Source organism: Amphibalanus amphitrite, unplaced genomic scaffold (genome assembly GCF_019059575.1).
Source record: "Amphibalanus amphitrite isolate SeventyFive unplaced genomic scaffold, NRLGWU_Aamphi_draft 001373F_arrow, whole genome shotgun sequence".
Classification (NCBI taxonomy): Eukaryota; Metazoa; Arthropoda; class Thecostraca; order Balanomorpha; family Balanidae; genus Amphibalanus; species Amphibalanus amphitrite.
Window position 1 is genome coordinate 112290 of NW_024882866.1, and position 23369 is coordinate 135658.

At 49.8% G+C, this 23369-nt stretch overlaps 2 protein-coding genes across 37 annotated transcripts in view; both read right to left on the reverse strand.

Moving 5' to 3' along the window:
• LOC122372563 (protein daughterless-like) overlaps nt 1-4255 on the reverse strand; it is a 79127-nt gene extending 74872 nt beyond the window's left edge. For 23 of the 35 annotated variants that reach the window (XM_043349904.1, XM_043349903.1, XM_043349907.1 and 20 more), the window contains exon 1: nt 4141-4247. In XM_043349904.1, coding sequence (XP_043205839.1) covers nt 4141-4222 — 82 coding nt within the window. In that variant the 5' untranslated portion in view covers nt 4223-4247. Of the gene's footprint in view, nt 1-3877; nt 3923-4140 lie in introns of those variants that run through there. The other 12 variants (XM_043349893.1, XM_043349892.1, XM_043349891.1 and 9 more) reach the window with 8 other exon arrangements.
• A 1027-nt stretch (nt 4256-5282) lies between these two features.
• LOC122372560 (sodium- and chloride-dependent GABA transporter ine-like) overlaps nt 5283-23369 on the reverse strand; it is a 41349-nt gene continuing 23262 nt past the window's right edge. The window contains exons 5-12 of one of the 2 annotated variants that reach the window (XM_043349867.1): nt 21639-21771; nt 19386-19520; nt 17434-17665; nt 11489-11601; nt 10921-11061; nt 9822-10022; nt 8775-8945; nt 5283-6271 (exon numbers count right to left, since the gene is read on the reverse strand). In XM_043349867.1, the coding sequence (XP_043205802.1) occupies nt 6101-6271; nt 8775-8945; nt 9822-10022; nt 10921-11061; nt 11489-11601; nt 17434-17665; nt 19386-19520; nt 21639-21771 (1297 nt within the window). In that variant the 3' untranslated portion in view covers nt 5283-6100. Of the gene's footprint in view, nt 6272-8774; nt 8946-9821; nt 10023-10920; nt 11062-11488; nt 11602-17433; nt 17666-19385; nt 19548-21638; nt 21772-23369 lie in introns of both variants that reach the window. The other variant, XM_043349868.1, reaches the window with a different exon arrangement.

Genomic DNA, 23369 nt, shown 5'->3' on the forward strand with positions numbered 1-23369 from the left:
CGTCCATGTGTCCGGGCGAGGTCAGCTGACCACCCCGGCTCGGTGCCAGGCCGCGGTGGTCAATACAGATACACCTCATACATTTCTATCGCCGCCCGACTTTGTATTTAAGTCGCCCAGCTACAACTAAAGCCGCAGACTAAAAACGCGGGAGCTATACACGGTCAACCATGATCATCTTGTGAATAAATAACGAGGACATTTTTAAACATACGATTGAGAGCCTTTTGACAAGCAAATGAACTAAGAATTATGATGATATTGTTGACGTTCTACATTCACTGCGCAAGCTGACAAATGACAATCAAAATATCATCACACTACAGCCATCAATTTTCCAATGGCTTGTATCAACACATCCACATTTTCGCTAGTATATGGACTCGTAACTCAGTCCCACTCGACAGAACAACATTCCAGTTGGGTTCGGTCAGTTGACTATATTTTTTTTTCCACTTGAAAATGATAAATCTTAGGAGCATCATGATGGCATGATGCCAAATTACACCCACCGTTCCGTCCCTCCGTCATCAGATCTGTGTGACATGTGTAACAAACGCTATCCGATAACACTGAGGAAGGTTATTTAGAGCCCGAACAAATAACTGTCGCTGGTTACAGGGACAGCCGATGCGGGTTCACCCCCCCCCCCCCATCTGAAGGACACTGGCGCTCGCCAAGGAGGACATAGGTACGACGGACAGGGTGGAACGGCTGACCTCAGAACTTCCGTACAATAATCAGCAATTAAGGACTGAGAACCGATACAAGTCGAGTCGCCCGGGAAAAATATTGGCTTGCGTAATGACGAGCCGGACAAAACCGCTAACGCTTCCAAGGACTAATTCTATGACCACATTATGTCACTGACTTACGTTGAAAATTGCCAACGACAGATTCTAAGCAGAGTTTTGTAATGTATCTTTGCAGTGCACGGGCAGAGTGCAAACAGTCGCCGTGGGAACCCGACTGTTTGTTGTAGATAGGAACATGGGAGATAGCATACAGAAGCGGCCGATCTCGGGTCACCTTCTGCGGCGTCTATGGTCGGAACCGACCAGCTCCGCACTGCCAAAGAAATATGAAACAATAAGAAGCCCAGATGTACTGGACTTGGAAATGGAGCCTGTGTGTTAACCCTATTCCTGGCGGGCTCCGCCGGGATAAGAAACTGGCGGGGGGGGGGGGCGATTCGGCCCCCCCTTCAGATCTCAAAAACTACACATCGCAGCGACAAACGGTAAACGGCATCGGATACGCACGGTCAAGATCTACAATTTTTAAAAAGGTCATTTTCAGGTCAGGTCAAAGATGACGTCACAGGGGTCGAAAAAGTCAAAATGGCGGCGCTAGATATGGAGAGAGTTTTTCTCGAAACCCTTTCGAATTAGTCAAGATAGGAACAAACTAAGGGCATCATCGTGATCCTCTCGTCAATCCGCATCGAATGATATATATGTTGACCTCGAAAGGTCAAGGTCAAAGGTTGACCTCAGGTCACGTGACCTCGAGGTCATCATGTATATCATTCGATGCGTCTTAACGAGCTGAACACAATGAGACCATCCACGCGTCTGTATCTTGTTCCTGTACGGAGTTATTGGCCAAAAACCTTTGGTGACCTTTGATGATGTCACATGACCTCACAGCTGCCCAACAGCAAAACAGACCTCAAGGTAGTGAAGATTGATCGTATATGAAGTCATGTATGGTATATGGGGCCATTCCGACCCGTTTTAGTGGTAAAAACAGGGAGTTAATTTTCCCCCATTGACTTATAATGAGGAGGTCGCGAAACTGACCTGACCTTAGGTCACCGATATCAAAATTCCGAGATATACAAATTGCACATACTGGTACCCTAACTAAAGCCTGAAGAGAAGAAATTGATCGGTCAAAAACTCTAGCTCTGGCGTGATTGCAAACTTTTCTGAGGTAGGGTCACCAAACCGCCTCTGGTGACCTGACCTGAGGTCAGATCAACTCAAAATTTTCAGACATGTTGCGTAGAAGCCTTTTAGGAAAAGTCAGAAAATTTGAGCTTCCTAGCTCAACGCGTTTGGGAGAAATAACCAAAAAACCTCAGGGGGGGGGGCTCCTGAGGCCCCCCCCCCCCCGCCAGGAATAGGGTTAAGTGACAAATTCATAAAGGATACAGAAAAAAGGAAATAAAAGTAGAGTTGAACATTTTCTTTCCCGCCCATTTGCAAAAAAAAAAAAACAGTTTAGCCTACGTTTGACTGCCCTTGGAGTCAACTGGACAAAGGAAAGCAAAGGACTGATATATTTCCCTTTCATCACCTCGTCTCTGATTCAGATTCTTTACGAGCCTTTGCATCGTAGCAAGATATTGTGCGAGTTCATTTATTTCGTAAGAATGAAATGAACTCGCATGGCGGTCAATGACAAGTTAAGGGTTGAAATTGAGTATGCCCCTAATCCCAACTTAAAAAGCTGGTCAACAAGGTCCACGTTATGTCCAATATAATTTGTGAAAGAGCACTCACAAAGGGAAAGGCAGCAGCAATCCTGTGTTAATGAAAAATGAGATTCTCTTATACTCATAGATATTACGATATTTCTGTTGAGAATTGCAGTTTGCACTTCAGTAAAGTCCACCAGTGATGCTCCATGTTCATTCATGTACAACCTTAGTTTCAGTAATATCAAGTATCTATGGGGTCAAATGACATCACAGGGTCACTTAATTTTTGGAGCAGCCCCTTAGTATAGCAATACAGCATAGATGAGAATTAAAAATAAAGGAAATGAGGTAAGTTTGCTGATCCTTTATCCTGAGGCAAAGATATTTCTGGCTGTCACAAAAAATCAGTTCATACTTTTCAGGAAATCAGCAACTTACGCCAATAACAAACAAAAATATATATATGATATATGAAGACAGAAGAAATTTACTGTCCGGAAGATTTTCAGTAAAAAATGAGTGATGGAAATGAAGTAAAACACAATCACACCTGTTCTTTCATACACCCAGACCAACCACTAAATGGTAACACCAACATCTTATGGTACTTGCAGGATATGTAAGCAATGAATCAAGTAGGAAGTGTGTTTTATGTTGATATACAACCCTGTTTTCCATGCCGAGACTTGTATCGTATCAAGGCAAGTAATTGGAAAAGCATGAACCTCTGGTTTTGAAAGTCCAAACTTTTTCTTCAAGAGTTTTCCAATACTTGGCAATAAGCCATGACTGTGATTCCCCGTGGTTAGTGGGAGCTGCCACAACCAGACAGCCAGATACAGTCAGTTTATATGACAAACCATTTCCACCTTTGATGAATAAGCTAGTTTTGGACTGTATGTCGATAAGTGTTCAGACCTGCGCAGCAAGGGACGACGGTGAAAACAGGGCGCCTGGGGCGATTTGATCAAGGTTCGTGAAATTTACACGTGACGTTTGGCATAAAGAAGGCCCTTGGAGCGGGAGCAGTTCCAAATGTCACGTGACTAATATGCCCTCCGGCGCCCTGTTTTCACCGGCGTCCGCAGCAAGCACTGTATGGCATGGGACACAGCTCTGTTAATCCATCAATTCAAACAGTAGAGCTATTTATCATATAAAACATCATTTACATTTTAAGGAGCAGGATCTGTTAACTTTGTTATTAAGTTTTCAAATGTGTACAAACTGCCATGGGTAAAATCAAATAAATGGGAGGGTGCTGGGTATGAAACAGCCTACTAAATCCACTAAATATCATCTAAAGCCAGGTAACATAACCAAATTGGCTCTACTTTATAACAACCAGCAGTGTGTTCCCTCAAATATTCATCTGATAACAAGAAATTATTAATTTTTCAAAACCAATTGCTATGTGAATTGCTGGCCAAAAGCACTACAACTAATACCTACTATTATTATTAAGTAGTCCAGCTTATACAATCAAATAGTTATTTATTTTTAAATCTAATTACAATCATGATAGAATAAACGGTAAAATTAGCCGTCTTGACAAGAGGCTATCTTTTGTTTAGTTCAAAACGTGCATTGCACACGGTACGAGACATTCATGGCGCATGCAGCGTGAGGGCCGTCCGGACAGTTCAGCGAATAAAACACCACCAAACGTTTAAAATTAATAAGATCGAAGTTAACTGAAGCTCATTTTCACCCACCTTTCTGCTTATTTGCGATGTTGTTGAAACAATTTTGAAAAACTTCGTAGAGCTGCATAGGGTTATCGTCGCTGGCCGCCATCTTTCCTCACCATTGTCTGCCGCGGGGAGAAGAGGCCGCCAAATTGTTTATCTTGCGGATTCATCTTGGATTCATCTCCAATTCATCCCCAAGGAAAGAGACAGTTGATGCTGATTGAAGGTTGATTTGTAAAAAAAATCCTTCGATTTGATTAAAAAAAAAATACCGAGAACACCATGCCAACTATTTTGACTCATGTGGTCTGTGGTCACTTGCTCCCGTGGCCTGGGCCTGGGAGGAAAAGCACAAGGCGGTCAAAGAGAGTTGAGGCCCGATTTATGTTACAATTTAAGTTTATGATAATGAAACAAGCAACTGACGATCCAGGGCTACGGAGTCGATGGATTTTCGGTGATCCTGTCTCCGGCTGTGACTCCGGCTTCACATAATCGGCTCCGACTCCTTCGATTCTAACTTCAGCTCCGACTCTGGCACGGTCATAGATACTAGACTCTGGGCATCCCGAGTCGGAGCCGTGACTGCCGTGTTCATATGCGGCGGAACGGGGGGGGGGGGGGAGCACCAGAAAATATTTCGACCAACGGACTAAAAAAGCTCGAAATGTCGACTCTGATTTTGACCCCGGCCAGAGCTGAAGATTCCGACTGATTCAGACTCCGCAGCCCCGCACGATCACTTTTGGCGTCTAGTCCCCTTCTGAGGTTCGGCGATGAGCTCGATTGAAACGTCAGATGCTGTTTCACTAGAAGCTATGACGAAGCAGACGTCTCCATGGCCAGATAAATAATATTAAAAAAAAAATGATGTGCTGATTTGCCAACCTTGATCGAAGGAAACGCTGCTGATTTGAGTCCCAGCCAAAGCCCGACGGTCGGATATACCTAACTAAGACCGTTTGGTGTCTAGGTATTATCAAAGTCTGACGCGCGTACTCGATGCCCCATCCCCAAAACGGAACGGGAAACCACTGATGTAGCTCGTCATCTCCGGCGGCATACCAGGGTACTAAATGGGAAAACTCACCAGCGGCGTTTCATTGCATTATTCAGATGGTGACTGCGACGCGTTTCTAACGGCATTATTCATCACCATAAAATGCTTTGAAATATTGCAGTATATTTAGTCCTCGATGTTCAACAAAACTCGATATCTTAAAACACTGGGCTAAAATGGCACGTATCGACGCACGTAAAACTTAAGTACAAAAGCCTGCACTGGCATTGCACCACCGTTATATAGCCACCGAAAGATCCGTGAGGGGGTGGAGGAGCCGTCCAGCGCGCGGCGCCCCGATCAGGTAGCTCCAGCGCGACTGAGGCAGGGAGCCCCCATTAGTGGACAAACTCCACATCTAATTAATGCGCAGAATGGCTGAACGGGACTCGGGCACTACTGTGACGACCAGACACCGGTGCGCGGGTACCTGGGGAAGTCGAGCCTCTGTCTCTGCGACCCCAGATCTAAGGCCACAGTTACACACTCACTACGCTAAACGGCTTAACTACGAACAGCCGGATGGCACGCTTATACCTGTACCACGGAATAATTGTAATCTCGCGTGACAATACACAAGCTCTACGCTCACAATTGGCCCAGCTTCATCCTAAATATGTACATCTAACATCTCAAGCCCTGCAAGGCCATGTTGAGAGCAAAAGTCTGGCAACGTGTAAACATGGAAATGTCATCGTCTACCAGCAACTAAGGCAAGTACACCAGCTATGCAAATAACCAGCGGCACCTCAGGCTCACTGCTTCATACACCAGGCACTTCCTACTCAATCAGTCTTGGAGCGTTATCCGTAACTAGCATATACCTTCGAACATTTCCTGCGTCTCACGATCACGCCGTTTTCCGCCAGCACTGCCGCGGCGGTGACCAACACACGCTCCACATCTGCTCACTCTGTGCTCTCTCTATTTGCTGTCGGTGTCCCCGTTGACGGCCGAGTAGGGAATCTGGGGCGCGATGGGGGACATCTCGAAGTACAGCTCCGGGTGGTCCCCGTAATCAGGACCGTCCACTGTCGGCTCAAAGCCGAGGTCGCGCCGCACGCGGCGGTCCGGCTGTACTGAAGCTTTCAGCCGCTGTAGACAGAGGGCAGCACTCAGCAGGGGCAAATTCACGTTTGGGTAGTTGTTTTTGGGCGACTTTACGATGTTAACGTAGGAATCAGATTATATGCTCCATAGCTCCTCTTCAGTGATTGCATAAGATTAAGTACGTCTATCAATAATAATGCGATGCTTTCATAAATGCATTTTTGTAGCATATCTTTTGCGACATTGGTCGTAACAGCAAGCGGGCACATAGCATAATATCTAGCAACTAACTAAATTGAAATAGTACCAAAACTTTCGCCCGATTTTGCAAGCCGATTTATACATGTCTATGCATGGGTGTCGATTTGTATACCTTTGGGGGTGCTGCAGCACCCCCAATGCTCAAATGAGCACCCCCAATGGTTTTCCGGGCACCCCCAATGATTTTGTCCCTCAATAACTCCCACTAACTCTGCTTGAGGAAAATAATTGTTCTGCAGTCTTTCACTAATAAAAATAAAACAATTACGCAATTTACAAGGCATGAAATAAAGATGTAAAGCCAGAAAAGTTAGTTTTAAGAAGAAGAGCGAAAAAAGACGTTAAGTTGTAAAGACACTGGTGTGGGTCCGTCGTACACGGGTGTCGGACCCTTAGAGCTGCTGGCGCGTACCCTTTACAAGCCAGCAGGGGGCTCCAGAGACCGGCGACGGGCCCTCAGAGGCCGGCTAAGGGCCATCAGTGGCCGGTGGTACCTTCAGAAACCCTGTGGGGTCGTCTTTAGAGACCGGAACGGACTTAGACGCCGATGGAGCCCTCAGTCGCCGGTGTGGGGCCTCCAGATGTCACCGGTGGCAGGGTGGCCGTCACATGCGCACTTGTGGGGCCTTCAGAAGCTACGATGTTGGGCCCTCAGAGCCACCGATATAGGGCCTTAAGAGGCACTAGTGTGGGACCCTCAGATATGGCAATGTGGGGCCCTCGGACTGGAGGCGCCGGTGTGGGGGCTTCACAGTCGCCGGTGACGGCCCTCACAGGCGCCGTTGTGGGGGCTCTCAGAGACACTGGTTTAGGGCCATCACAGGCGCGCGTGGGGCCCTCAGAACTGCTGTTACGGAACGGACCCTTCATAGGCCGACAAGAAGATATCAAGAGGTCACCGGTGCCTTCAGGAGCCTTGTGTGGTTCTCAGAGACTGGCATGGTGCGCTCAGACGCCGCTGGGATCCTCCGAGTCACCTGTGTGGGGCCGTCAGGGTCGCTGGTAACTGACAAGGGCCCTCAGAACCGCCCATGTAGGGTTTTTAAAGGCATTGGTGTAGGGCCTCAGAGTTAGGGGTGTGGGGCCCTCAGAGACGCCGGTGTGGCGCTCAGGGGTGCCGGTGAGGGCCCTCACAGTCACCGTTATAGGGGCCCTCAGAGAAATGGGTGTGGGGCCATTACAGGCGGGTGTGCAGCTCCTAGAGCTGGCCCCCTATAGGCCGGTTAAGACCCCCAGAGCCCAGAGGCCGGCAAGTGGCCCTCAGAGGCTGGCTTGGGCCCTTATGGAGATCTTAATGTTGGTACTTGTGGGCCCATGAGGTGTTCTTACGAGCCCTGTGGGGCCCTTCTGAGTCAAAATATAGCCAACCTGGACCCTCAGCGGCCAATTGGCGCCGCAGTGCCCCTCAGGCCCGAATAACCCGATGGGCCCCTGAACCTAATGGGGGGGGGGGGGGGCCATGTGTCTCACGGGCCCACCTGGCTACGCCACTGAGGAAAATCGTAAACCCATAAATATCGAAATGCGATCACCTATCTTTTTTTTTTCAACGATTATTGTGATCGTCTGATTAACGCCAGAGCCTCGTAGCTATACCGTTGCCTCCCGCGCAATGTCCGCCCCTGTGGACCGCAGGGGCTGCTGCACCGGTGCTAATCGCGGTCACCGGTTTGTCACCTTATTACAGAGATGCCGGGGCTGCTGCCGAGCTGCCGGCAAATGTACGCGTTTTTTTCGGAAAGATGTTTATGTAATGAGGTAGCCAAGTACTAGGACGAGCAGAATTATTTTGAAGAACGTTCAACCTTTGGGAAATATTAGTGGAAATCCCGGGATTATCAGTACCTTATGGGGATACCCAACCATGCCTTGTACGGTTGTGCCCATGGCAAAGCTGCAATCTTTCACCCGGTGCAGGGGTTGAGCACCCCCAACCAATTTGAGAAATCGACACCCCTGTCAGTCTATGACGTCTATCTGACAGTCTATGACGCGAATTTGCACTTTTTGAGCACACGCCATGCGCTCCCTATCAATCTGATCGAGCCCAGACCCCTCAAAGGCACGTCGCGCATCCTAAATCCTTGATCTATAAGTTGTGCAAATTTCAGCGCGCTAGGTGCAACGGTCTGGCCTGTAGTCCATGCAAAGCACCACCAAGTCGGGACCTCGGTAACGGACAGACGCTCCCCTCAAATAGTAATATTGATTCGAGCAAAGCACCCACCGTCACAACACAGCACACCCCACACAAAGCTCACCGGCCCAGCGAGCGTCGTCCCCTCACCTCCATGAAAGTGTCTCCCTCAGCCCGCCAGAGGGCCAGGACGGCGCACACGGGGATGGGCAGTACGGGCAGCGCCACCAGCAGCCAGCCGAGTCGGGACGCCCACTCGGGGTAGTCGTACGGCCCGTACGTCAGCGGCTCGTGGTCGATCAGACTGAACACCCAGATGGCCTGCGGGGGGGAGACGGGGTCAGGGGTCAGACGAGGCCAGTCAGGTAACAGTTACAGGATGAGGGTAGTGGAGGGAGTTATGCGGTGCAGGGGAATAGCAATCGGAAGTGGTCGCGGACACGGGGGTAGAGCGGATGGAGGGCTTAGTCAGAAGCACTAATAACGAAAAGTGAGTACAAAAACTCTGACAGCAAAAACTATTTGTCAATGTCAGGAAATGGCAGACTTAAGTAAGCAATAATTAAAGGAAAAGTGCCACCTTCGTGAAATATGAAGATATCGTTGCTTTCATTTTGACATTATTATTTTTATGTTCTTTTTAAATCTGGTGCAAGAAGTGCATAATTCGCAAAAAAGTATGTCAAACTATTTAACATATTGGTACTATGTTTGTACTCTCTACCGCACCTTCTGTATGATGTCATAGCGATGACATCACACTCAAGCCAATCAGCCTTCAGAAGACAGTCTCGTCGGCTTGCGTCAGATTAGCTGATTGGTTAAAGCTGAGCTGATTGGAGCTGATTGGTTAAAAACCAAAGCCTCGCCGCGGGTGGCTGTATTACAGGATAAGAACGCATTCCTGGGATAAGGACGCATTCCTGGCATATTTTCTTTTAAAATTGCCGATACCTACAACTGGAGGCCGAAATCGGCCGTAAGGTGGGACACTCGGGGTTTTCGGACACGGGCTACAAGATGGCCATCTCAGTTTCAAACCCCATGTTAAAGGTGACCCTTTTCCTTTAAACAAAGGACATGTTATGACACACCAGTTCCTTTCATTTACCTGTCGACGGAATTTAAAAAAAAAAAAACGGACGAACAACTCGAACTTGATCCCCCAGCCTCCCAGCCCTCTCCTATCCGCCTCACCAGAATCAGCAGCGGCGCCAGGAACTTGAGACAGACGATGAAGTAGTTGGAGAACCGTTTGCCGGTCATGGCCAGGAAGTCCTGGTTGAGCCTCTCGGTGCCGTACACCCAGGCCAGCGTCACGACCTCGAACAGCGCCAGCAGGATGAGTGACGTGTTGGTGACGTTGTAGTCCATCAGCTGGAACACGTACATGCCGCCCTGTGGAAAAGAGGGAGAGGTCACAGCTATGGATGACGACCGGAAACGCAAAGGGTGCTGATGCGAGCGTGAATGCTGATTTAAAGCAGTCAGTTTTTAAAGTTATAAGAATACACGACAGATAAACGTTAACAAAGTCACATATTCTAAGACGCACCGGAATTTAAGAGGGATAATTTCATCCAGCCCGGTAGGTATATATCCAAGCCAGACAGCGAGCCTAGCTAGTTCCTCTTTCAAGACAACTGAGCCTGCCGAGACTCACCCAAGCTCGGCTTGCTTCAGGCTGCTCCAAATCGCTGTAAGCCATACTTTATTTGAACTAACTCTAAGCATCCGATTTACTTCTTCCAAGACTCCCACTAGACTCGACTAAAACAGACCGACATTATGCGCTGTTTCGATGATAACAGAGCTCAGGGGTCCTGCTATTTCGCAAGAACAGGACGTACACAATACACATTGGTGGTAATCCCAATACCATAGTAACATGAACTACCTACCTATACCATAGATAACATGGTAGTTCATGTTATCTATGCCTATACTAATACGAGTCAAGGGTGAAGTTTAGATCGATTGTTTGGTGTGGCCTTAGAGCAGTATCTGCACAGTGTCGACGTATAGATGGCGAAAAGGCTGGCCTAAGATGTGCTACATTCTGCGAGACATTTATCATCCGAAAACGCGGAACTACAGTGCACGCAACAATCCACAGAAAGCATCCCCACCTTTCACCCGTGCTTGACACCTGACAACGCACTTCGCCACCACAGAAATATCGCCCAAGTACTTATATCGACATGTTTATGCGATAAGCCTCAATCAACACAGTAATCGTCAGCCAAAAGTGTCCCTCGAGTGCTCCCTGTCCCCCTCCCCTCCCTGTGTGGGCTACCTGTGTGACGTAGGGCAGTCCGAGGCCGAAGGACAGCAGGCAAATGACCAGTACGAGCAGCTCGTGGCGTTTCAGGTACCGTTTCACCAGGCCGCTGTAGCCGTCCTGCAGAGACGTAATCACCACCTCCAGTGTGGCAAACTGACGGCGAACGACGCGTCATATGACGTCATTGGAGGACACGGGGAGGTGCACTGTCTAACATGAGATCAAGGTTGTCAGTGTTCCTGAATGCAGGAAAAATGTCACTAAGGTATAATATTAAGTTTGTCAACAGTCTTCAAAACGAAACGACATCAGTCATCACTCAATGATTACAAGTCGATAGATGAAAACCTCCGTTATATGTTACCGTCTCAAACGCCAGCAACTGAAACAAACCATCTAAAACTGCAGTCGACTATAACCTATTTCTACATTTGCCGATCTTAAAAGCAAAACGTTCGACAGTTGGACGTGCAAATGCTCGTCATAACTTAGCCCTTCACAACCCGTCTACTAACTACTGGGCATGGGTATTCGCCATTATTTGTATTTACTCGCCCGTCTCAGTTTTCACGTTTCTCACCTGGCTGTCCAGGCCGAGGCAGAGCAGCATGAAGAAGAATAGCACGGACCAGAGCTGCGGGAATGGCATACTGGCCAGCGCCTTCGGGTACACCACGTATACCAGGCCGGGACCTGAGAGGGCACGGGTAGGTAAATGAGACAAACGGTACGGTACACCAAATATGTCAGGCCGGGGCCTGCAACGGCTAAGGTTAGCAATCCAGGTAAACGGTACGGTAGACTACGTCATAAGCCAGGTCGGGACCTCAAACGGCAAGTCATCAAACGTTTCATCAACGCAGGCAATTCGCAAGGGAGACAAATTTTAGCTAATCGATGTCTTTATCCTGGTCACCCGGTCACCGGTGTACAGTAGGTCTATTAAAAAAGTCCCCAGCACCAGTGGGCGCTGCCTTCGCTGAGCCGAACCCCCGTCTGCCTGTCCCATATCGCGCCGGGCTCAGGTCAGGTAGGGTCAGCGGGGCCGCTCGGTCCGGCCCGCGGGCGGTGGACGGGCGGCCGGTAACGCTTCCGCCAGCCAGCTGTAGAATCCAACAAACGGGACGGCCACCGCTCAGCGCAGCGAAACCGGTGTTAAAGAATGGCAGTAGATGTTCATGGCTACGATGATTATGAGATAGTCATTGTTAGCCCGTGCCCCACAGGAATGCCTAGACTCTCACGCCCTGTTGGAGGGGAAATGGGGATTGAGCATCATTCTTATAACTCAGCTTAGGGCATTTATGTGGTATTCGAAGTAGCGTCAAAAGTAGCAAAAAGAAGAAAAAATACTTCAGCCAATTTTGGATCGGGTCATAGCCAGAAGTCATGTCACTAGACGAGTTCATCGATGGTAAAATTTTGCTTAGACAGGGTGCGTTGCGCGCACCGGTGCATTGGGTTTCCAATTTCCATGGAAACATCAACAGACTTGGAAGCTCGCAACGCAAGCGTGGAGCCGTATTCATAGCAACCGCCGCAACAATGCAGCAGCGCAGCGCACGCGGGGCGGTGAAACGCCGCCCAGGGCTATCCATGTGTCAGGGCAATCCAAACCACGTGATGGGCTCGGCCCCAGCGGAGCATGAGGTCCAGGACTCCCGCCCAGGCCCCCTGTCTCCCCCTAATTCCTATCATCCTTCCCACTCTGAAATCGACCGAAAGAGCCTAATCTAACAAAACAAACAGCTCTTTTACCGCTATGTCTGAATAAAAAATTGTCAGACTTAATTAAGGTCAACGGCTTAGCATGTAAATAACAACAACTGCCACCATCGGTATTATGAGAAAGCCAATTGCTTTCCACAAACACTTAAAAGTTTTTAGCTTAAAACTTGCAAGAAGTTAATTTTACCAGCCTCGTGTTCCTCTTATCAAAACGCTTTGAATGAATCAAAAGTTGATCTTGAAGGTCATTCGAAAAATTTGGCCTATGTTCAAAGACATAACCTGACCAGAAATGGTCATAATGCATAATTAGATCCGTATCGTGGACCTTTACAAACACTTCAGATGATTTCATAACTTAAGCATGTCTATCAAAAATAATTATTACATGGCTCATATGTAAGCTGGGTGTGTGAACATGCTTACGAGTATGTTGAACGCAACTGATAATGTTCTGTTGGCCACAATTTCTATATTTAATTTATCCTCCCGGATTTCATATTTTTGTTAATGACACCTTGACGATGTCGAGAAAAAACGCTTAGGAGATTTAACCCGGCAGTTGCTGGGGTATTTCGCCACCCGCCGTTTGCTGGGGGGGGGGGGGGGGGGCGTTAAACGCCCCCAGCCGATAACTCGAGAACCAATAGGCGCAGCGAAACGCACGAGGCGGCAAACGAAAGAACGCGACGAGACGCTTCAGATGAGTACTTGAAAGTTGAATTTTGAGGTTACAGGTCGGGTCAAGGTCAGGTCAAACACCTGAAATCGGGCTTTCACTTTCAGCAGGATGGACTTCAGAACCTCGTAATGGGCGCCTCTCGTCATAAACTCTGTCTTTACTGCGCGCCGTTTTTACGCTACAGCGCGGCGAAAAAAGTGGGGGCGTTTAACGCCCCCCCCCCCAGCAACTTGTGGGTTAACAGCCTGAGATACATTCAGTATAAGGAAAGTTCAAGGGTCCTAGATTCCTTCCGTCCTCGCTATCCTCAGGAAAAACCAATCCGCATCGCCCCTAGTCTTCATGCTTCCCTCTCTGGACTGGAGGTCAACCCACCAGCCAACCTGTAGTTGATGTCGGATCCATTCCAGGACACATAATCCTCTTCGGGTGACCGTTTGGGAGACGGCTGGACCGTCTCGACAGGGCAATCGTCCCACGGGAACAGTCTCGCTTCCGCAGATCACTGTCGCTGGCTCGCACAACCCAATTACTACACCAGAGCATAGTTGTCATATAAAGCTCTGCAAGGGCCTTTTCAGACCGAAAAGATGGCCCTCAACAAAACAAACAATTTTCTCATTCCGTGTTGTATCTCATCAAGCACCACATGTTCTCAGAGTGTTAATTATGCGTTCCGTCCAAAAAAGCGCAGTTCGATTTTCTCCCATTGACTTGAGCGATCTCAAAATTGACCCGGCCTTTCTGTCAACAATGTCAAACTTGCAAAGTAAACGTTTCAAATACATATACTGTTGCCCATTAAAATCGCTGAAAGTTCTGAAGCAATCGTTTGTCGTTGTATTTAGATATGATGAGCACAGGAACTTTCCTTGAGGTAAGATCACTTGACGTGACCTGGTGTTATGACCTTGAATTGAAAGACTTGGGCGGGAAAAAATGGGTCATTTGAAATCTTAAAATGCTAGATTTTAACAATAATTGCAAACACTATCCCGGCCAAATAGTGAGTGAGAAGGGAGCGATTCCCCGACCCCATGTTTAGCTCCTATAATTGAGCTAGCTGCTAGAGCCTCGCGGAAAAAACGAGCGCTTGCGTCGTTACGTGACGCAGCGACTGGTACCCCATTTTGAAATATCAGTGACCTCTTAGGGCAGGTCAAGGGCCCCAAAGCATTTGGTCGGTTTTTGGTAAATAACTAAACGCATTATCGTCATTTCGATACAATCGTGTTTTCTGTTCTCAGACGCGTTGATTTATATGCTTTTTTGTTTAGGTGAAGCAATTTAGGATGTTTACCTCAGGTCAATGTCATGTTAGAGCAACGCAGGTCACGAAGCTGTTGAAAGGAGGACATGTTGCATAACATTTGATTCGGCAAGTCTTGCAAAGTCCATTGATGGCCGTCCCGACTGGCTAGCTCATTTTGATCGGAAGTTATTGACGAAGCACTCCTATGACCCTAGTGACGTCATAAATGACGTCACGCAAGGTGAACATTGCAAAAGTGAAGCATTAGACCTTGCCAAGAATGTATAGAGTCACGATTTCATGTGCTTGAGGTATAGTATCAGATCATTTCCGACGCCAAATTAACAGTTTCCATAATTCCCCATTATTCGTATATGACACTAAGTGCGTTGCGGATTGCATCATTTTATAACCGACAACCGTGCAGAGGTTTACTTAACCCTCGCCGGCACAGGCCATTTTGCGTCCTTCGACGGCACAAGGGGGGTTGGTTGGTACTTGGTACGACCCCCCCTCGCGTTTGGCCCCTGATCGAGCTAGAGCTTCGCGGAAAAAACGAGCGTGTTGCCCGTCACGAGACAAAGCCGATGATACCCAATTTTAAGGTCCTAGGTCATCGGGTGACCTTCCAGGTCAGGTCAATGACCCGAAAACCGGGAAAATCGGGACCTGTTATAAAGTCGTAAAGTTGTGGCTGCTATGTGGTTTCCGTGGTGCTGATCACGAATATCGTGCTAGTTTTGATCAGAGATGATGTCTTTAAGCATTTAGACCAGGTCGGGTCAGGTTAGGTCAGGTCAACCGGTAGGGGTTGTGACGGGTATTCGTAATACGTGTCAACCACCTCTGACAGCTTCGTAACATGTTACGAAGGCACCAAAACTACTTCGTAAATGTTCAAATGGTTGCTAAATTCGAATTCAGCTCCAAAAACTAGCCTAGAAACATGTAAAACTCGAAAAAGTGAACCGAGGTCACCCGAGGTCACCAAAGGTCAATGACCTGACCTGACCTTCGGGTGACCTTGACACCCACCCTAATGTATGGGAGCAACATCAAATCACATTTTTGAACGTTTGAAACCACGAAAAGCTTGCAAACGCGCGGCTAATGCGAGCCGACATACGCCGAATCGCGATTCTGGCCAAACATGGTCTCGGAAAAGAGGTCACAGGTCAAAGGTCATTTGGGTCAGGGTCATGAAATTTTCAGGGTAGGTGAGAAATTGATCAATGCGAGGGTACTGAAAGTTTCGTCGCGATCGGCCGCTTTTTACGCGAGTTATTCGCGAAAAACCTTAGGGGGGTTGCATCACCCCCCCCCCTGTGCCGGCGAGAAGACGTCATAGTTAAGTGACCTGACCCAAAAAAACGTGATTGATGTCAAGTGATCCGGCTTGAATGAAATGTAAGGCATGTGAAATGTCAGCCTTCTATCATCAGTGTGCTTTGAGCTAACGCAAAAAAAAAAAATACATGGTGGCGGCATCCACCCCTTCTTATCGGCCAGCGAGGGTTAAACCTCGCTTCGAATTATTGCAGATAATGATGCGACCGAAAACAAAGCATTTATCTGTGTCTAGAACGGCCGCCGACTTATTGGACAAGATCCCCAATCTTGATTCGCTAGATGGGAATAAAATACTCGGTATGTGATACATATAGTTATACCCCTCGATTTGTCCCTCGCGCTAAGTCTAATCATCACTGTCGCTCTTTTTATCCGGGACGATGTCGCCGCTAAACGGGTTGTTTTGTTTGCTTGCTTGCGTTGAATGGCCATTACGGATTATTGAAGGATTATGATAAAATAGGAATGGGGCAAGGGAAGATATGCACTGCAGGTGTTTAATTTAGATCACAAAGGCATCATTTCCGGCATCGTGCAGAGTCATTATCTTCCCCTCCTCTGCACTGCGGCATCTCTGCGCCCCACACACGGCGTCCTCACTCCACGGCCGGCAGCCGCCAACTGACCCACTCGCCGGGCGCCGCGACCTGACCCGTGTCGCTGCCGCGGCCTGCGCAATAGAGTCGGGGCTGGAATCCGGGGGTTCGGCCGGCCGGCCGCCTCTGGAGCGGGGGACTTTTTTAGTAGACCTACTGTACCTACAATAGCTACAAGCAGTTTGAAGAAAAAAAGATACTATAAAAATAAAGGAAAATGAGAATCGACAAACATCTAGACGAGACCCAGTCACGGGAAACTTGTGCGTTCACCCCATTTCAGATCTCTTTTATCGCTCTTATATCTATCCTCTACTGAGACCTATTCGCAGAAACATCAGGTTCGAGTCTGATCATCGTTAGTTTAGTTCTGCGGAGCCAGCGGTCAGTGACAAGGACGTAGGTACTTGGTACTCGTCATGATAACGTGCATCAATGCCTCCTACATCGGACCACCACGAGTCACCGTGTCATAATGAAAATACAATGCATTGGTTGTGTGGAAAGATAGGAGACGTCGGACTTTGGCTTCAAACGAGTGGTACGCAGAAGTTAGATGGAACTACTGACCACAAACTGTTCCCTGGGCTCTTTACAACGCTGTTCCAAATATATAGATGCCTTTTCATCAAACGTAAGTCAACAACCAGTAATTCAACAGTATTGTTGTACCATTGAAACTGGCACATGCATTTTATTTTCAGTTCAGCCTTGATTGTAGCTCATTCGATACGGACTTTATCAGTCATCAGTGCACTGAAAAGTGACCAAATACATATATCAAGCCACATATCTGACACACGTTTCAACGCGTCCTTTGGATGCGCGCTACTGCACCGCGCTCAATCACCAATGCCAGAACTAAAAAACGTCTTGCTTATTTTTCCACGTCACCATTTAACGAGCGACACACGTACCGTCAACGACCACCTTCTGAATGGGCCTGCCCAGCTCCATGGCGATGTTTCCCAGTGTGGCGAACACGATGATGCCGGCGAATACGCTGGTCAACAGGTTGGCCAGGATGATCACCATGGTATCCATCAGGATCGTCCTGTTCTCGAACTTGTTGTAGCTAGCGAACGTGATCATCGTGCCGAACCCGATGCCGACTGAGTTGAAGTTCTGCGCTAGAGCGTTCACCCAGACCTGGCGGGCGGCAGACAACACACGTTTAAACGTAAGATTTATCACATTATGTCATCTCAGACCGGTCCTAGGGTTACAGCCGTCTCAACGATGACATTAATTCCGCAAATATGTTATACAAGATCACTATTGAAACAAGCCAAAACACAGGCATCCTTTCTCATCCAGTCCCCATCCCCTCTCATCATGGAGCCACTCTCAAACTTACTTCGCACTAATAGCTTTAGCTCATCGTTGAGTCTGCCAGGAGCTGCCAGCTGCGCCTCTACATACAAGGCTACTCTACTTATCCACCAAGCAATGGACCGGCCGCTGCCAGTGGGGCTCCATAAGGCCGCTCCTCTAACGCCTCTAGGCTCTAACCCACCTTAGAGTCGGCGAGCAGCTGCCTGTGCGGCTCCATAAGGCTCGCTCTGACTTACCTTGGAGTCGATGAAGAGCTGCCAGTGCGGCTCCCTTACCCTGGAGTCGACGAAGAGCTGCCAGTGCGGCTCCCTTACCTTGGAGTCGGCGAGCAGCTGCCAGTGCGGCTCCATAAGGCTCGCTCTGACTTACCTTGGAGTCGGCGAGCAGCTGCCAGTGCGGCTCCCTTACCCTGGAGTCGACGAAGAGCTGCCAGTGCGGCTCCCTTACCTTGGAGTCGGCGAGCAGCTGCCAGTGCGGCTCCATAAGGCTCGCTCTGACTTACCTTGGAGTCGGCGAGCAGCTGCCAGTGCGGCTCCCTTACCCTGGAGTCGATGAAGAGCTGCCAGTGCGGCTCTCTTACCTTGGAGTCGGCGAGTAGCTGCCAGTGCGGCTCCATAAGGCTCGCTCTGACTTACCTTGGAGTCGGCGAGCAGCTGCCAGTGCGGCTCCATAAGGCTCGCTCTGACTTACCTTGGAGTCGGCGAGTAGCTGCCAGTGCGGCTCCCTTACCCTGGAGTCGGCGAGCAGCTGCCAGTGCGGCTCCATAAGGCTCGCTCTGACTTACCTTGGAGTCGGCGAGTAGCTGCCAGTGCGGCTCCCTTACCCTGGAGTCGATGAAGAGCTGCCAGTGCGGCTCTCTTACCTTGGAGTCGGCGAGTAGCTGCCAGTGCGGCTCCATAAGGCTCGCTCTGACTTACCTTGGAGTCGGCGAGTAGCTGCCAGTGCGGCTCCATAAGGCTCGCTCTGACTTACCTTGGAGTCGACGAAGAGCTGCCAGTGCGGCTCCCTTACCTTGGAGTCGGCCAGCAGCTGCCAGTGCGGCTCCATAAGGCTCGCTCTGACTTACCTTGGAGTCGGCGAGTAGCTGCCAGTGCGGCTCCATAAGGCTCGCTCTGACTTACCTTGGAGTCGACGAAGAGCTGCCAGTGCGGCTCCCTTACCTTGGAGTCGGCGAGCAGCTGCAAGTGCGGCTCCATAAGGCTCGCTCTGACTTACCTTGGAGTCGGCGAAGAGCTGCCAGTGCGGCTCCATAAGGCTCGCTCTGACTTACCTTGGAGTCGGCCAGTAGCTGCCAGTGCGGCTCCCTTACCTTGGAGTCGGCCAGTAGTTGCCAGTGCGGCTCCTTACCTTGGAGTCGGCGAGTAGTTGCCAGTGCGGCTCCATAAGGCTCGCTCTGACTTACCTTGGAGTCGGCCAGTAGTTGCCAGTGCGGCTCCTTACCTTGGAGTCGGCGAGTAGTTGCCAGTGCGGCTCCATAAGGCTCGCTCTGACTTACCTTGGAGTCGGCGAGCAGCTGCCAGTGCGGCTCCCTTACCTTGGAGTCGGCCAGCAGCTGCCAGTGCGGCTGGAACAGGTAGCGGATGCCGGTCGAGGCGCCCTCCAGGGTCAGCGCGCGCCACAGGAAGGCCGTCAGCAGCAGGTAGGGCGCAATCACCGTGACATACACCACCTGCCGGCAGACGGCAGACGCACCGCCCTACGTAGGTGCGTTTCAACGGGGCATAAGGAGCACGGCCTGACACCGGCCGCCGCCCGAGGGGGGGGGGGGGCAGACGCACCGCCCTACGTAGGTGCGTTTCAACGGGGCATGAGGAGCACGGCCTGACACCGGCCGCCGCCCGAGGGGGGGGGGGGGGGGCAGACGCATCGCCTACGTAGGTGCGTTTCAACGGGGCATAAGGAGCACGGCTTTGACATTATTGCCGGCCCCGTTGAGGGAGGAGACACGGAACCATAACCATTTTTATTCTAAAACGCCATTTCGATATTACACGTCCGATTATGGGTGGGAAAAAATGAGAAAATCTGTTGAGTCGTCCCTATCAGCCTACCTACCTAATGCACTACATACAAATTTCGCGGACAAAACGTTACTGATCGAGAGGATAATGTGATACCACAGCTTTGATTAGGTTGAATAAAAGTGCATGCATGGGTGCAGTCGCCTGAAGGCACGCAAATCTCACGACACTAAATCAAACCAGTTCCACAACATTCTTATGACGGCGTCCGACATGATGTCAACGGCAATACGCCACAGAAAGACCGGACGATAGCCAATGACGAAATGAGCGATTCATGAGCAAACCAAAGATCAAATCCAACAACTTGCCGCCTTCAACTTGCCGACTGCGCAGGAATAATCAAATTGCAGCAAACTTAAGATGACGTCATACGCCGCAACTACGCCACCGGACATCCCATCGAACCGGTGGGAGCCAGATGAAAACGGGAACAGAATAGACGACGGAGTAGAAACGTTCGCCGTATAGCCAGGAATCACGACGTGCTCGCTCGCTATTACCTTGTCTACAAACCAGTTGTATCTGGATTGCACTGCCGGGACCACTCGCAGAGGAAGCTGGGAAGGGCCGGATCGTGTCAGTGACCTCTCTCGGCTGTCGCTATGGACAAGGCCGCTGGGCGACCGCAGTAGTACGGCGAGAGATATGAGCTGAGGTCATGAATTTCAGAGTGAGAGGTCTGCCTTGGTGATGCCGGGATGATAAGTGGGTCCAAGTGGGAGCGCACACTGGACTTGGCACTAGCGCAGGTCGACGACATTACGCGAGCTGCATATCAGTGATGGTGCACGCCGGCCTTTCTTGTCGCGGGGCTGAGCAATCATTACTGTTTGAACAAAGTTAGCATTACAGCATCAAAGCCAACACAGCAAACCTGCAATATTGACACTCGGCACACTTGGCGCCAAGGACCAAACAACATGCAACAGATATAGTTCACTGATCCACGTGGATGCACTACTATCAGGCCTTTCAACTAAGCCCCGCCGGCAGAGGTAAAACAGCCGAGGGATATGTTTACCGTCGTGAGCGTCGGTAATTTTCCATCATGAAACACGACACCACCCTGCACCGGGCGAGAAGACACGAGGAAAGTGGCGACGACTGCCGCCGATGCCGACGATATTCCGAGGACCGTGATCACGAAACCGGCGGTGAATTTCGTGACAGCCATATAGAGCGCGAGGCTGAAGCGACTCTAGCCGTTCACTTTCCTCTATGGACCTGTAGTCCGGTCCGGTGCCCTTCCAGATTCACGCTGCAGCACAGACCGCCCCGAGTCATATACATAAGCGACCAACTAGCGCTACGCCGCGCCACATGTGACTGCAATGTCTGCATGTTGCAGGAAAAGCCTACGCAGTACGCACTGCCTTGCTGTGGATTACGTAAAATCTCGACGGGATAAAAATCGTAGAACTTTGATTCAGTAGGCAACTGACATCTAAGAGCTATTTTACTGTCATGTGCAGGTATATGATCACCGATTAAGCCGCCGTAACGCACTAATTAATGCGCAGAAAAAATATGCAAACTAAAATTAATGTTATTTAAGTAATTAACACTGTAACGCCTGATTGACGAAGCCGAGAGAGATGACGCGTCACTACAATCATTGTAAGATCTCACCAGCACGCTGCCCATAACAAAAGTGCATGCTAGCTTCCCTTGCCAGATCCCACAACTTGATACGGCTCAGCAACCCGCCCTGCGACCGATCCTATCTCTTCCCTCCCAGCTCTCTACACGACGTCGCTGCCCACCTTGCCGGAGGACCTGATGGACTTCCAGATGGAGAAGTAGACGAGGACCCAGGCGAGCAGCAGCGTCAGCATCAGCGGGATCCGGATCGTGCCCAGGTCGGACACCCCGCTGGAGATCTCCAGCACCCGGTGGCTGGAAACGGCACACCGTCAGGTCAGGTCGGGGTCATGTGAGGTCAGGTCTAGTCACAGTTAGGAGAAACTCAGGAAGATGGTTAATCCCGGATGTTCCACGCCCTTCCCTTCGAGCACAGTTCTATATACTCTTGACAGCTACGGCCTAGGAAGCGCCGTGCAGCAGGGGCCGCCCCACTACGGCCGGCGCGGCCCGGTTACCGGCAAGGTCAGGGGTGGCACCTTCAAGGTCACCCGGTCAGTCCCAGCGGGACAAACAGCTGAGCGGAGGCGCACCTCGTATAGGTGGGCCACGACCGGCGCCGCGCCGCGCCGCGCGGGCGACAAGACGGCGGTAGGTAATCGCCCTCCGCCCGACCACATCGCACGAGCCCGGCACGCCAGCCTTTCAGTACCCGGTAAAGGGTGTGGCAGTCGCCGGAGCTGTCACATAGGTTAAATTTAGATACAGACGGAGTCGGTCACCGTTCACGTTGAGTCCAAGTGGATGTCTGGCTATGTGACACATGTCACTACCTTTCACCCGAGAGGGCAGGACTGATAAGAGGTGCTGTCAGCTGTCACAGCGACGGGACCTCAAAGTCACATTCCAGCCTAGGAGCTAGCTGTCCAGTCAAAGTCATGTCCACAGTCCCGAGTCCACACACCTCTCACAAGACAAATCGTCGTCGTTAAAACACTCGTCCGCTCATTATGTCTGTCAGCATACTGCATAGGCGTTCTGCCTCATTGCCCAACCAATTGAACGGTCCGCACACGCATTTAGGTACTGTCGGTGGCGTTGTCGACTGTTATCAATCAACGTGTCACTAGCCGCTGGCTGCCGCTCCTGCAGTTTACGACATATGTCCTCAGATTCCTCCCACAAAGGCGGATAAGAAATTATGAGTAGTCGACTACAGAATGATGTTCCACTTTTCACAGACAATTATTTGCCTGGAGTGGTAGGCTGTGCCGCATCACACGGTCTGAGTTCACAAATTATAGCTTTGTCCCAATGCTCACAATCGACGCGTGATACCTAAACGGCACAACTTAGCGCTCCGGTCAACTGATAGCTTCTGAGGAGTGGAACATCATCCTGTAGTCGACTATATGTACATTAGCGTGACATAGCGAGTTAAATAAGAATAACTTTTCACTGTACTTGCAAGGAAATTTACTACCAAGCATCGTTGCTGCACCTCACGAGAAAACATATTTCCTAGATGAGGCAAATAATAAATATGTTTATTGTATATGATACATGACGCATTTCGAGACTCCGTTGAAATTTGTGACAAAGAAAGCCAATTGAAACCAGACTAAGACAATGAACTGTAAGAGGGGATAAAATCCGCTTCATTCCCTTTCACAGCGCAGTTGTCCTTGGCTCTATTTGTAGGTAGGCCATGGTGAAATATAGCCACTGACCGCTCGGTATCGCCCGATGAAGTGGAGACGCTACCTACCGCCGCCGTATCTGTTTACAGTATGTAATAACTCAGGATGCCATCACGAAGGACCACTGATAGGAAGCGTGCGAACTCAGGGGAGGGGAGAGGTGGCTGATAGTCGGTCCCACACGACGGGGAAGGGGAGGGCGAGTGCGAGGAA